Source organism: Fundulus heteroclitus, chromosome 16 (assembly GCF_011125445.2).
Source record: "Fundulus heteroclitus isolate FHET01 chromosome 16, MU-UCD_Fhet_4.1, whole genome shotgun sequence".
Taxonomy (NCBI): Eukaryota; Metazoa; Chordata; class Actinopteri; order Cyprinodontiformes; family Fundulidae; genus Fundulus; species Fundulus heteroclitus.
In genome coordinates, this window is record NC_046376.1 from 3,274,664 (window position 1) to 3,290,094 (window position 15,431).

The following is a 15,431-nucleotide window of genomic DNA, read 5'->3' on the forward strand; positions in this document are numbered from 1 at the left end:
CTTGTAAATCTAATTGCATGTTGTGCTGTTTCTCATCCTGGCAGGAAAATCCCTATAAGCGATTAATAATCTCAGTGGATAAAATGTCCGCAGTGTCAACATTTAACTTCTGATGATTTAATCCCAGCGACACTTTAAATGCGTCCAATAAACTTAAAAGTCTGAGCTGTGGGTTTATTGCAGTTCTTTTATTTTGTTAGATTATCCGGAAGTGGAACTACCACCTCAGGACGTCAGATATCGCTTTATGCGGCACAATCCCACGTTGAACAACTCACAGCGTTGTCCGTTGCTAAGCAATTAATGATGCCTTCATTTGGACTCGGAAATCTAAAACTCTAAGTTTATAAAGTCACAAAGCTAAAGCGAGATCGCGTCTTGAAGTTATAGAAACCGTTTATTTGCACCTTTTATTAAATATAACTCGCTAGGTTAGTCAAACAGAACTGCCCACCTCTGAACGATAATCATCTTTATTGTCATTACAGCGTCATCCATACCCCCCAGGAAGCAGCGGCCGCCACTGGGCGGTGCCCGGGAGCATTCTGGGACTAAGAGTCTTTCTCAGAGACCCAGGGTAGCAGTCTGTGGGAGTTGAACCAGGAACCCTGTAGCGTCTCTAGGATGCCAGCCATAGACATTATATAGGTAGACGTCCATGGACTGGCGATGCCTGCTGAAGCTGACGTCTCAGCCCGGCCGCCATCTTGGATGGGTCTCTCACGCCCCCAGTGCTTTTATTTGTACCGAGGAAGCTGTTTGCCCAACTAAAATAAATCATAACTCCCTGAATAATTATCAGATTTTCACACGGTTTGGTTTGTTACAAACGGCAGAGATGTGGTTATTATACAGGATGCTGTTGCACATACAAAAAAACAAACAAAAACAAAACATGTTTTATTGCTGAAATATGTTGTTCAAACAACATATTTGTATTATATTGTATACATAAATGTATTTAACAGACATATGGCATATTAATGTATAAATATGTGATTTCATACCGAAATACTTTGTTTTATACTATTTAACAAAGACGTGGTATGGCATATTAAATATGTAAATAAATACATGATTTCATGCTGAAATACTTTGCTTTATGCTCTTAAATAAGGAGACGTGGTATTACATTTCGATAAATGTATAAATGATTACATTTGATATTTTAATATAGAAAAAAGTTTGTTCGTTCATTTAAAATTATTTCACTCTATCACACATGTACAATCCTGACCCTCTACACGCCAACAATAATTTTTTCCTATTTTAAGTGCTGTGGACACATGCATAGGCACAGTTTTTATAAATGCCTGGAAAATGTTCTTTAACATTTCCAGGTCATTCCACTGTCTTACATTATCCTGCTAGCAACTAGACTGGAGCTTAAGACCTCAAGAAAAACAACTGTTCTGCTCAGCTTCCTGCATGTGATGGTACTCTGTAACTCCAGGGTAATTAATTAGGCAACATGGTTCAGCCTTAGTTTGTGAAATACAGAGATAACAAATGAATAAACATACAATTATGGTCCATCTGTTGGGTTTCTGCATTGTTCTCACCAACATCTTCAGAGCCAATCTCAGCCCAGAACGCTGATCTGCACCACCTGATCTACTTTAACTAGCTATCACCGGTTAATGTAACTGTCAGCTGCAGAAAACACGGTAAAGTTGCTCCCTCTGCGTTTATTCCCGTCGGCTCCTTCCTTAGGACAGACCCATCCAAGATGGCGGCACCGTAGGATGTGCTCCAACACGTAATGAGGCGTCTACATATGTCTATGCCAGCTCCCCCAGGGAACCAGCACCTCTGGTACATGGATCATCGGTTGCTGGTTTTGTTGTTAGGTCTCATAGTTCAGACACACATTGAACGCAGCACAAACAGCAGGAAGACAAGCACAGACATGTTCTAAGCATGCCTGTGTGCAGATTATCATTAAAGTTAGGGTTAGGCTGGATTCCCTTACAACAGACTGATTTTAGCAGGTAGAGAAAATACATCTTGGTAGATAAGGCCTTTACTACAGAAACAGGAAATAAAGTCGTACATGTGTTCCAACATGAACCGGATTTACCAGAACTAAACTTGATTTGCTTCTTTTTACGTTTCTACTGAAACATATTTGCACTCTATTAAAGTGTTTTATACATCAGTCCATTACCAGATGAAAAAGTGTAGTTCTTTTATTCATAACGCCTCAACTTGTTCAGTTTATGTTGATTTTGAACATTAACAGTTGGTACTGAAACGGATCCGATCATTAGTGAAAGGGTTCAATAAATGAATAGTTTTTTCCTGTCTATCACCCAGCTGTAATTTAACATATCTTTGACATATATTATGGGATTTGTTCTCATTACAACGAAAAAACTGAGCTGTTTATGTTGCCAAAGGTCCAAAAAAGAGTCACAAAAAGCAAATTAAGAGCGGTTCTGTTCCCAGCTGCTTTCTGCTGTAGCCAGAAAAACACAACGTTGAAAATAAGGTTTATTGGTATCAAAAACAAGCTCGCCTCATTCGTAATTATTACATTCAGCATAAACTTCCCTTTATGCTTTATTTCCCTTATTGTCGTGGATTAAATCAGAAAGCGGCCCTGAGATCAGCAGCGAACCGTGGGACGGACCGGACCGGGTTCTGCTTTATCTGAAAAAAAGGGAGAAATCCTCAGATGGGCTCCAGGCAGCAGCCAGGAGGACGGCCGCCTCCCAGAACCACCAGAACCACCGGGCTGAAACATTCATCTGGACTCCAGCTGACAGAACCGGGTCGGTTCTTCCAGCCTTTGCTTCTGTGGTTCTCCCACCGGTACTGCTACTGGACAAACAGCTTCCAGTTGTTTTGATGATGGGTCCAAATGATGAGGGACAAAAAAAAAGGTTCTGAAGCCGAACCGGCACCCCACTGGACCTGAGATACTCCCACTGAACCAAACCGGCTTTTATTCTGGACCCAAAGGTTCAATTTGTCTTGATTTTGTTTTATTTGACTTCAAGGCAAAAAAGTGAAAGTTTGAGTCGTTTTCACATCCAGATGGATCATCCTGGTTCTGTTGTTTCCAGTGTGCCATCTCTTTCAGTTTCTGCTGGTTCTGGTACCAGAAAACTACTTATATCTAATTTGGCGCTGGTCCTCTTATCAAGAACCGAAAGGCGGACTCCTGATTGAGGACAAAACCCAATAAAACCTTTAATATGAAATAACTGGTTAATATTTGGACAGAGTTCTGATCCATTCATCATGTGGACCTGAAGACCTACCAGGACTGGACCAGGAGAACATTAGAGAAGCAGCCAGGAGAACCACGGTGACCCAGGAGAACCGACCCAGGAGAACCAGGGCTCCCTCTTTCTCAGTGAATGAATCGGACTCGGTTCTGAGGGTCCGGCCCGAGCAGCAGTCGTCCCGTGGATCGTCTTTTAATCACAAGCCTCCACCACCAAGCAAAGCGTGTTAAAGTTTACAGTGAGACCAAACAGTGAACACACAGAGTCCGCTCCAGCGCCAAACCGGGCCGCTCAGCAGAACCCAGACCACGCCGTCCGTCTCCAGTTCTGCTGCTTCAGATGCTGTCGTAGTCCGAGTCCCTCTTCCTGGACTCGGCGACCCAGTCGGCCGCGAAGAAGGAGACGGAGCCCATGAAGCCGGCGATGACGAGGATGAGCAGCTGCCAGTGGAGCAGCAGGTAGTTGCTGTAGAAGAACGCCACGGCGGCCATGATGGACTGCAGGGAGAACACAGCGACACGTTAGTCAGAGCCACGCCCCCCCGGCCCCGGCGTCGCACTCTGGACCGGCACCTGGATGAACTTGAAGACGGCGAAGGCGGGGGCGCTGTCGTCGCGGAACGTGAAGCCGATGATGCTGAGGAGCTGCGTGTTGAAGCAGCTGTCTCCCAGGCCGAGCAGGAAGCTGCAGAGCAACGCCACGCCCACGCTGCAACAGAGAGCAACGAGCTCGTTAAGGCTAACGAGGCGCCGACATCAACATGTCCAACAATCCTCCTCAGGCTCCATCAGAGCCGAGCCCCCGGAACAGCAGCCTGCAGCTGGAACGTTCTCCCAGGAGAACCTCAGCCTGTAGACCAGGGAGGAACCGCAGGAGAACCGATTCACGTCTCTTCATTCGTCAACGAAAAGAAATCCATCAGTTTCATTAAAGCATTCAGAAACTCTGGAAAGAAAACTGAAAAACTATTTATACTTACAGAATCAACAAAACGAGCTCTCAGCCAAACTGTTAAAGAACCTATAAAGAACATTTAGAGGATGATATCAGAACTCCAGGCAGCACGGCTGATCAGGAATGATCTAAAAGCCGTCAGCTGAGGGAGGAACGGAGCTCCGCTTCCATCTGGCCCCGATGGCAGCAGCCTAAACCCAGCGCTCAAATGGATGCTGAGGACCACCTACGCTGGTTCTGAAGACCAGATTATGGTCTGTAGCACAGGCCCTGGCCACGCCTAATGGTCTCCCATTAGTCCAGATGAGGTTACTGCCTGGTTCCTGCAGAAATCACTCCTCTGGTTAGAAACATTTCCATGCAGGCATGACTTGTTGCACCTCTGAATGAATTTGTCTGAAACTGGTCCATGAGCCACATTCAGAGAACGTTTAAAGGATCTTCTGCTCATTACTGACTCTGAAAACTAAACTTCAAACACGAAGGGAAGCTTGGAGATGAAAGGTGGCTGGAAAACCTCTAGCTGGGTCAAACGAGCTAACCTGAACCAGCCTGAGGTTCTAATGATAAACACGGCTCAGTGATGACTGGCACACGATGAAACTACGCAGCAGCTAAAGAGCAGCAGCCATGCTCCGCCCACAGAGCAGACGGGATCAGACGCACCTGACGGCTTACCTGGCCGGACGTCCTCATGGATACCTGGATCTAAGAGGAATGGATGCAGCGAGCGCTTGATCAGTCTGCAGGTACGGACTGATGGGATGTTGCCGTAGAAATGGCTTTGTTTCCCAACCTGTGACCCAGCGCTGCATAAATAAACCAAACTGAACCGCTTTAATGAATCGTAGCTGCATTTCTGTGCTGAAATTCATTTTACTGGTCCCATTTTTTGACAAACTGAGTTTTGGGCAGGAAGAGCATCTATTTCTGATTAAATGCAGATTCATTCAGATGCCTCAGACTTCTGATTGCACCTCGAAACAAGAGCTTAGACATTTTTCTTTTAACTACAAAGTTATTAAACAATCAAAACTATCCAAGAAATGATTCTGAAGTCTTGGAATTTGACTCTACGACAGGCGGGCGGCAGCAGACCATAACCGGATGAAAGCGTGACGCAGGAGAACGGGTTCTGCATCTTTTCATACCTGGGTGTGATGAAAGCCTTCAGGTCCGTCCCGCCCTCCGGCGCCAGCGGAGCGTCGCTGGCAATGTTCAGGAAAATCAGGAAGAATGCAACAAAGTGAGTGATGAGTCCCAGCAGCACCACAGGGTTTCTCCCAAACCGGTTGTTTTTGTTCAGCAGCCCGAAGACGCCCCCTCCTGGTGAGAAAGGGAAAGAGCTGGATGACCCATGCTGTCCCTCTGCAGAGCTTCCATGGAGGACAGGTGGCTCACCTAGGATCTCGCCGACTCCGATACAGATTCCAGAGATACCGATCAGACTCTTGGCGTCGGACCCAAAGCGGGTCATGGCTCCGATACAGGTCCCGTACACGCCGCTGTAAAAGGTGAGCTCAAGACCTGCAAGAGAACACAGTTAGTTTGGTTTAAAGTCCTTTAAACCAGTGGGAAACCAGATTCCAACCAGTTTAAACTGCTTTAAACCAGCATGAAACCAGATTCCAACCAGTTTAAACTGCTTTAAACCAGCATAAAACCAGATTCCAACCAGTTTAAACTGCTTTAAACCAGCATGAAACCAGATTCCAACCAGTTTAAACCAGTATGAAACCAGATTCCAACCAGTTTAAACTCCTTTAAACCAGCATGAAACCAGATTCCAACCGGTTTAAACTCCTTTAAACCAGTATGAAACCAGATTCCAACCAGTTTAAATGAGTTTCAACCAGCATGAAACCAGATTCCAACCAGTTTAAATGAGTTTCAACCAGCATGAAACCAGATTCCAACCAGTTTAAACTGCTTTAAACCAGTATGAAACCAGATTCCAACCAGTTTAAACTGCTTTAAACCAGTATGAAACCAGATTCCAACCAGTTTAAACTGCTTTAAACCAGTATAAAACCAGATTCCAACCAGTTTAAACTCCTTTAAACCAGTATAAAACCAGATTCTAACTGGTTTCATAATGTTTTAAAGGAGTTCAAACCAGTTTAAAGGAGTTTAATCCAAACCAAAACTAGCAACAACATTAAACTAAAACTGTAAAACCAGATAAATTAAAATCAGACGATTTGAAATATTTCATAAAAGCTTTACCTGGTACCACTTTAATACATCAACGTCAAATCCATATCTATATAAGTCACCTTAAATGTACATAAGTCATCTTAAATCTCTACTTTATTTTTATTTTTTTCCTCGATCCACTGTTTATATGTGGACGCACTGTATATACCTAATGCACCTTCTTTTGATTATTGAGCCGATGTGACAGGTGAATTTCTCCACTGTGAGATCAATAAAGTCTATCTTATCTTATAGTTGATAACATTTATCGGATCAGGCTCATCTCCTCCTCCTCAACAGATTCAGCTCACTAGGGATTGAGGTTGACCCAGATGGTTTTACCGCACCATAAAGGTCCAACTATGTGTGCGGCTGTGGTTAAGGCAGCAGATATCAGGCGAAGCGCCTGCAGAAGAAATGTTGACCAATATTGAGCATCGTGCACCCAGGCAGTGTTTTAATGACCAAAAAAGCAGCTTTTCCAATAAAACCTCATTATTGTGCTGAAACTAACTCATCGTAGGATTCTCCTGGATGGACGAGCCGTTATCTGGACTCTTTGTTTGATAGGAAGTCAAAGGAGAGAGACAGTAATCAGAACATGTTCAGATTAAGCCCAAAGTCTAAACCAAGTTAAGAACCAGTCAAAAATGACCCACTTTCAGCAGTCATGGAAAACTAAATCTCCCAGAGGTTCTGCTGAGCTGAGCCATGAGCCCGGAGCGTCGGCATCAGTGTGAGAAGCTCTGTGACTGCAGCAGTTTTAGCTGCTGGCAGCTCTGCAGCAGAAACCTGAACCTTCACACGACGCCGAGGCAGAAGCACATCAGCAACGACCTGCGAGCATCAGCTGCAGCTGTGCACCAACCAGCAGCTGCAGCTGTGCACCAACCAGCAGCTGCAGCTGTGCACCAACCAGCAGCTGCAGCTGTGCACCAACCATCAGCTGCAGCTGTGCACCAACCAGCAGCTGTCGCTGTGCACCAACCAGCAGCTGCAGCTGTGCACCAACCAGCAGCTGCAGCTGTGCACCAACCATCAGCTGCAGCTGTGCACCAACCAGCAGCTGTCGCTGTGCACCAACCAGCAGCTGCAGCTGTGCACCAACCAGCAGCTGTCGCTGTGCACCAACCAGCAGCTGCAGCTGTGCACCAACCAGCAGCTGCAGCTGTGCACCAACCAGCAGCTGTCGCTGTGCACCAACCAGCAGCTGCAGCTGTGCACCAACCAGCAGCTGCAGCTGTGCACCAACCAGCAGCTGCAGCTGTGCACCAACCAGCAGCTGCAGCTGTGCACCAACCAGCAGCTGCAGCTGTGCACCAACCAGCAGCTGCACCTGTGCACCAACCAGCAGCTGCTGCTGTGCACCAACCAGGGACGGGCTGAAGAAGAACGCCAAGATGGCGGCAAGACTCAGGTCAGCAGAGCTCTGGACAGAGGAGACCGCCGCAGATCTGTTACGAAGCACCTTGAGAAGTCGCAAGATTTTAAAGTGTGCTATACAAATAAAATATAATATTAATAGTCCATTTGGTTCCAGGTTGTTTCACCTGAGAGGGTCCATTAAAGATGGCAGACCGCGTCCAGTTTGACCCACCTGTGTATCCTATGGAGACGCTCAGCAGCAGCATTTCTCTGGTGACGGATATTTTACCGGCTTTCACTGAAACAGAAGCCAGACGTTAACAACCTGCAGAGAGCAGCTGAGGTGCCAGAGAGGAGGAGGTTCTGACGATCGTACCGAAAGCATCCAGAGCCTGAGAGCAGAGGCTCGGCTGGGACGAGCTGCAGAGACAAAACAGGGGACACTCAGATCTCCAGCAGCATTTCTGTCTCCAACATCTCCTCCCAGGTGTGTAGGGAGGTCCTACAGGCAGGTGGAGGCCACCCACGCTGCTGAGCCTCATACTACTTTAAGGACGTTACATCAAAGCTGGATCCTGCCTGTTTCTCTACTTTAACTTTCAGTGTGGCTCCAAATCCAGACATCCATGGGTTAATAAATGATCATTTTTGTGTGATTTTGTTGTCAGCACATTCAACTCTGTAAAGCAGGGGTCACTAATTAAAAATCAGCGGGGTCCGAATAAAGAAATCCAACAACCAGTAAAGGTCTGGAGACATTTTTAATTATAATCTGTTACTTTAAACAGCATTTAAAATGCAGGTGTTTATGCATCCACCTTTTACATTGACTTTTTAAATAAAGAAATAAGAGAAAAATAGAACGTTATAGAACGCATTTTAAAATCTAAAGTGCTTTTTGAAATAGAGAACAACAATCTTTCACAGTTTAGTATATAGACAATTTCCTGACTTTTTATTTTTTTATGGCTTAATGAGAGAAGGACTGCAAGGACTTCAAACCTGGGTTTAAATGACGACAAAGCCATTCTCAAGCACATAGCAAGGCATTCATTCAAACTGTGCCTTTAAATCGACTATTTTCTCCATACACATGGCTGAAGCAGGCGGATATGTGTGGGAAAATGTGCTGTGTAATCATTTCGTAGAGCCGCTTACTGTTGCTGCTTTTGATGAGAGTGACTGTCTCGGAACAAATGAGACACTTCACTTTTTTTCGAGGTAAATTATCCGGCCCTCAAGAGCCTAAAAAATGCATATCATGTCATAAAGTAGAGGCTTATATCCTTTTAAAGTGTATAAACTGGCTAAAACTGTGTCTCCTGTAGTGAATGTTTATTTTTTTAACTGTGTAGTAACAGTATCCTGCCACTAGAGGTCAGTTTCCCTACAACACAATCAAAACAACCCAGAAATGTCCAGAAAGAGAAAAAGAGATGCAGAATGATGAATTTAAAGTGTAACTCACCCCAATATAAACTTTTTTTTGCAGATAAACTGTATAAACTGGGCCTAAGGTGCTACTTTTATGTTACTGTGCATTTTTTTATACTTCTATGTGAACAGGAATGAAATTATGAAATGAAAAGTGTCGTCTATCTACATGCAACCGGCTTTTTAATGACTTCATGATGCCAAAGTGGCCCCATATAGAAATTAGTTTGACACCCCTACTGTAAAGTATTTAATAAGAATGTTTCATTCATTCAGACCTAGGATGTTATTAATCCCTTTATTTTGTCAGCCATGTATTTAATTTATCAGCCAGAACAACCTGAGGAGTAAATCTTCGGCACCTAGGAGGCGTCTGATTGGCTCCCGTCTAATGTAGAACATTTCCCCGGTCCAAAGTAAACATCAGAACCTCACCTGTCCGTGGAGCCGTTGAGGGACTCGTCCTGCAGCAGAGACTCCGTCACCTCAGAGCGAGACGAAGACTCCGGCTCGGGCTTCCGGATGAGGAAGAAGAGGAAGCAGCCGACCAAACTGATGACGGTGAGCGAGATGAAGACCGTCCTGCGGTCCTTGTCTGAGACGGACAGCATGAGTCAGACGTTAAAACGAGCCGCAGGAGTCAGAGCAGCGTGAAACAGCCACATGTGAACAAAGCGCCGCTAACCGGCTCGTACCAGTGATGCGCTCGTGTCCGTGCCAGGCGCAGTAGATGTAGAGATTCCCAAAGAACAAGCTGCAGACAGACGAGACAGGCCGTGAAACTAAAGCTGGGTTGCTGGTGGTTCTCTGGAGAACCTCTGAGGCCAGAACCAGGACAGCTCTGGTAGCAGACTCAGCTGCATTGGGTTTTATTCGGACCATCAGAGGAACGGAGTAGCAATGAACACGAGTCCTTTCCTTCCACCTGACAGTTCTGCTCCGGCTTACCTGAACTGCAGCAGGGACCAGAAGATGCCGCTGTTCCTGCCAATGGTGCTTTCGGAGGAGTTGATGGCCAGCACGTTTCCCTGAGCGGTCCACAGAACTGGAGACCAGCAACCAGAATATTAGCACCAGGAAGAAGAAACAGGAAGGAACGATCTTCAGATATGGAGCCTGTACCTGCAGCAGCGATGCCCACCAGCACAGACGCCGTGTAGAAGCTCCAGGTGAACGGCTGGATGAACATAGCGATGTAAGCGCTGTAAAAAAAAAAAAACATGCAGACTGTCATCGGTCTGGTTCAGCACCAGAAGCTTCAGATCTGCCACTTAGCGTACCTGTATAGAATCCCGCTGAGGAACATGGAGACCTGGGGCCCGATCACCGTCACCACAGAGGGCGCTATCAGGTTGGACGCAGAGAAGACGCCGTAAATGATGGCCATGCTGTCAGAGCTAGAAGATGTTCAGATGTCAGAATGAAGCCGCCTGGTTCTCCTAACTTAGTCCATGAGGCAGACACCCTGTCTACTTTTAAGACTAGTCTTAAAACTTTCCTTTGTGACAAAGCTTCTAGTCAGAGTGGCTCATGTTACCCTGAGCTACCTCTATAGTTATGCTGCTATAGGCTTAGGCTGCTGGAGGACATCAGGGTCTATTTCTCTCACTCTGCTGAGTTCTCCTACTGCTCTCCAATCTGCATTGTTTGTTGTTATTTCACCTTTTAACTTTTTGTTCTCTGTCATTTTTCTCTTCATAGAAGGTACACCTGGTCTGGCGTTCTGTTAGCTGTGACATCATCAGGGGAGGCAGATCATCCTCTATTACCATCTAACATAGAAAGTACTCCTGGGTCAATGTGAGCTTCTGAGCTTTCTGTGTCTCTGCTCTGTCTTCTCTAACATAGAAAGTACTCCTGGGTCAATGTGAGCTTCTGAGCTTTCTGTGTCTCTGCTCTGTCTTCTCTAAGCCCCAGTGGGTGGAGGCAGATGAGCGTTCACACTGAGCCTGGTTCTGGTTCTGCTGGAGGTTCTCCTCCCTGTTAAAGGGGAGTTTTCCTCTCCACTGTCGCTTCATGCATGCTCAGTATGAGGGATTGCTGCAAAGCCATCAACAATGCAGACGACTGTCCACTGTGGCTCTACGCTCTTTCAGGAGGAGTGAATGCTGCTTGGAGAGACTTGATGCAACCTGCTGGGTTTCCTTAGAGAGGAAACTTTCTCACCAACCTGGAGGATCTGATGGAGTCTGACTTTATAAAATGCCTTGAGATGACGTGATGTGGATAGGAGCTATATAAATAAAACTGAACTGCCAGGGGAGAGACTTCAAACTAGTCAGACTTTAAACCTGCCAAAGCAGACAGTGGCCGTGAAAACCTTTCTCTTTTACAGATGTGATCTTTTCATCCATGACCCTCCCAGGTTACCTGGTGTAGCCGCTCCCATGAAACTCGGTGCTGTTGAAGCTCTTGATAACAGTTTGCTGCAGACACAAAGAAAGAAAAACACTCAGCTGGAGCATCAGCTGCTGGTCTGGCATCAGTGGCAGGAAATCCACCCACCTCTATGTTTCCACACGTCTGAAACGCAGTGAACATGAACATGAAGCCGAAGCCGAGGATGATGATGTTCAGCAGCTTCTTCCCATCTGGACCCATTTTGAAAGATCTCTTCGACGCCCAAATTGGGAGAAGTTCCTGCAACAGACAGGAAGTGCAGAGGAGAGTTAGGGTTGAGGCTGAACGGAGATACGAAAAAAAAAAAAAAAAATCACCTCGATAAAATAGAAATATTGATCGATATCGATAATAATCAAAAAATTCAAAACCTAGATTTTTAGTGCAGCCCTGGCCATTTTATGCAGTTGCTTAATGGCCTGTTTTTAAATGAAAAGCCCTGACTTCACACACGCAACCTTTATTCAACCAGTTTTTTACCAAACTGTAAGTGTTAAATTAAGAAAAACACGTGCTCTGAACTCTTTGATTGGTGAAGGAGCGCTCCTGGGTCTGTGATTGGTTGGGAGGATGTAGTGACTGCAGTATTAACCTACATGATTGGCTAGAATGCAAAAAGAAGGAAAACTGTTCTATTGAAAGTTTTATTTACCCTTTTTTTCTATTGAACCACACGTCTATTTATCGATATATATTATTATTGAATTATCGTCCTGTCCTGCATCAGAAACATGAAAAGATGACTTGGCGCTTTTCATTGCTAGTCTGGGGCTTTAGCGTGATGGCTAATTGCTAGGCTAATGAGCTGTTTGTTGTGACTTGTTTGTTGCCACTTATCTCCAACATAGAAAGTACTCCTGGGTCACTGTCGCTTCATGCATGCTCAGTATGAGGGATTGCTGCAAAGCCATCAGCTCAATACCAAATGCTGCAGGTCAATGACTGGATGCAACCTGCTGGGTTTCCTTGGAGAGAAAACTCTGGTTGAATTTGGCTTTGGAAAGAGCCTTGAGATGACATTTTTCATGAATTGGTGCTAAATCAATAAAACTGAATTGAATTGAATAATCTGTCTGGAGGATCTGACTGAACTGAAGCTGGAAAAGAGCCTTTAAGACGGGTTGGAATTGGCACCATAGAAATAAATGGAATTTAATTAAATCAACAAGAGCCAAATTATAGCTAAATTAGTGCTTGTTGCGCAGCGAGATGACCAGGAAAAGGCAACTTTAGAGAAAAACAAGTTGCTTATAATAAGCAGATCTGGCAATGTTGGCTCCAGTTCCTTCAGAGTGGGAGAGATCGTCGCTCGCTCCGCCAGAGTAAAGATTTTATGCCCGAAATTCAAGATGAGTCCTTGATGTCACGCAGGAGAGCCGGCTTTGGGAGGATTTTTTTCCTCATGCGATGCAAGCTTAGTCTATGTAGATATGGTGGTTACACTTATTATAAAATAGAGGACTAGAACTTAAGTTGTTGTTTACTCTTTTGTGAAAGAAAGTCCCTGAAGTACATAAAGTATCTTAAAAATGTCACAAAATAAAATTATATAATGAAATAAATCAATAAATATTGTTAAATGGATAAACTAAACATAAATGTGGTTCATGGTCCAACGTGTTACCATCAATCTGCTGTTATTGCTGCAGTTTCTCAGCAGAGGGCGATGGCTCCTCTGCTGAGGAATTGTCCATCAATATGTTAAATGTTAAAATGTCCATTATGTTACGATCAAACTGCTGTTATTGCCTATTTGCACTCTCAGGAATATCAAATTGCATATTTCTGTAAATGAAGCCTCAAAATCACTGCACAAAACTACCTCACTACCTGAGATTCATGAGGGGAGGGAGGGGCTAAGCTGTGTAACAGGACTCATATCCCTCTCTACAGGACTAATGTCAGAGCCTCCAACTCTGATACAATTCATTTTTTAAGTATTTAAGTATCTGTCTGTAATATATTTGCTGACACCTGTTGTTTAATGCAGAACAAAAGTTGCAGAAGGTAAACAGGAGGTGAAGTTATTAAGAAACCAGAGCTTCAATGGCAGACGCTGGGCAGAAGCAGCCTTTTCTGCAGGACCTTGTTGATGAGATTTCTTTTCTGCTGTAGCTCCTACAGAAAACACTCATCATCTGGGGCCCAGTCAACAGGCAGGATGTGTAAAAGGAAAGGCAGGAGACCCAGGGTTAGGCCCTGAGGAGCCCCACGGTGACAAAGACTGGACCCAAAGTTCCTCTGGTCAGAATCACAGCAGAACCTTTGAGTAGAAACAGCTAAACATTGTGATCCACGATATTAAAGGTTGTGGACAGGTCCACAGGTACTAAAACAGCAGGATTTAGGGTCACCACAAGCAGGACATTCACTAAAGAAATAGTCAGAGATGTTTTATGGCCATCTGGACACCATAACGGTGCTATATTATCGTTTTAATAATCATAAATCGGGTATCTGTCATGTTCTAAGCTGATATGGCATTGAGTCAGATGACAGAAGCAGTAAACGGCTCACCGGCGACAGAAAGCAGGCGTAGCTCGCTAGTTCAGCCCCGCTGCTGCTGCTCCTCACTGGGCCTTCAGCTTCATGCTCCTCCTGACGGCGCAGCCAGCTTTCCTGCCGCTTGTCCTCCCTGCAGAAGTTCCCTGAGGAGAAACGGGCAGATCCTCCGGTATAAACCGGACAGACGCTGTGGGAGTCATGTGATGAGTCAGCTGACGAGCGAACGGCTACATCCGGTTCCGGTCAAACCAGAACCCGTTTAATTCGTTTGATTAATGATTCATCCCAACATGGCGATCAGATGAAAGCATTTAAACAACGCAGAGGAGCAACAACCCCGCGCTTTTAACACAAACAGTCATCGCCAGATAGCTAGCTAGCTAACAGCTAGCTAACAGCCATAATGCCGATGGCTAACAGCTAGCTACATAGACATTATATACATAGACGCGTCATTGGGCGGGTTCTGCCTATGCTGCGATGCGTCAGAGCGTCCGCCATCTTAAATGGGGCAAATCTGCAGTTACTCAGTCACTTAAACAGTATCAGAGGGACTTTAATCTCTGAATATAATTTGTATTCGTAGTATTTTTGTTTTGTAATATTACAAGTTTATTTTCGTATCCCTTTAGCTTCATTCTCCTGAATTCATTCTCCTAAAGAATAAAAATATTTTGAATAATCTAACCTGGCCCTATTACTCCAGGAGTGAAATAATTTTGCAAACTGTGACTATTCTGGAAATGTTCCCTCTTAATTCTCATAATATGACGTTTTTCTCATAACATTATCACTTTTGTCTTTGTTTTTTGTTTTGTTTTTTACTTTATTGACCTAGGACTTTTTTTTCCTCATACTATTAATTTTACCTCTTTATCGCGCCCCCAAAAAGTCTGTTCCTAAAGGTTCACATGTGACACAGTTTTATGAATTAATGAAGACCACAATGTTTAGATTTAACAAATTGATCCTTATATTCATAACACATACACACACATATATATACATTATATATATATATATATATATATATATATATATATATATATATATATATATATATATATAGACTGTATATATTCATGTACATGAAAAGCGCATTGTTGCTCTGATGTCCGAAAGTGTCCAACCAGATTTCCTTCTGTGTTTTTAAAATGTTATCAACAGCACTGATTCACAAGAGCACTGATTTACAACATACCCTTTGAGAAACAAATGGATCAATTTACGCACAGGATAGAACAGAACAGAATAGAATAGAATAGAATAGAATAGAATAGAATAGAATAGAAAGATTGTCACAGAGTGGGAACATTGATGTGCACCAGCATCAGAGCAAAGTTA

At 44.3% G+C, this 15,431-nt stretch overlaps 1 protein-coding gene across 1 annotated transcript; it reads right to left on the bottom strand.

Moving 5' to 3' along the window:
* Positions 1–3,267: 3,267 nt before the first annotated feature.
* mfsd11 (major facilitator superfamily domain containing 11) lies at positions 3,268–14,369 on the bottom strand. Its single transcript, XM_036148295.1, has 14 exons — positions 14,100–14,369; positions 11,688–11,822; positions 11,553–11,608; positions 10,463–10,570; positions 10,305–10,384; positions 10,131–10,227; positions 9,878–9,936; positions 9,618–9,777; positions 8,125–8,168; positions 7,981–8,046; positions 5,589–5,714; positions 5,339–5,513; positions 3,806–3,941; positions 3,268–3,730 (listed from the first exon to the last, which is right to left on the bottom strand). The coding sequence occupies exons 2-14, from the start codon at positions 11,781–11,783 to the stop codon at positions 3,569–3,571; spliced, it is 1,365 nt and encodes a 454-aa protein (XP_036004188.1). The 5' UTR covers positions 11,784–11,822; positions 14,100–14,369; the 3' UTR covers positions 3,268–3,568.
* Between the last annotated feature and the right edge of the window lie 1,062 nt (positions 14,370–15,431).

Coding starts and splice junctions, on each gene's coding strand:
- mfsd11 (XM_036148295.1), bottom strand. CDS start 11,783: ATGGGTCCAGATGGGAAGAAGCTGCTGAACATCATCATCCTCGGCTTC. Junction 9,778..9,877: donor CGGACACGAGCGCATCACTG/GTACGAGCCGGT, acceptor TGTCCGTCTCAG/ACAAGGACCGCAGGACGGTC. Junction 3,731..3,805: donor CCGTCTTCAAGTTCATCCAG/GTGCCGGTCCAG, acceptor TTCTCCCTGCAG/TCCATCATGGCCGCCGTGGC.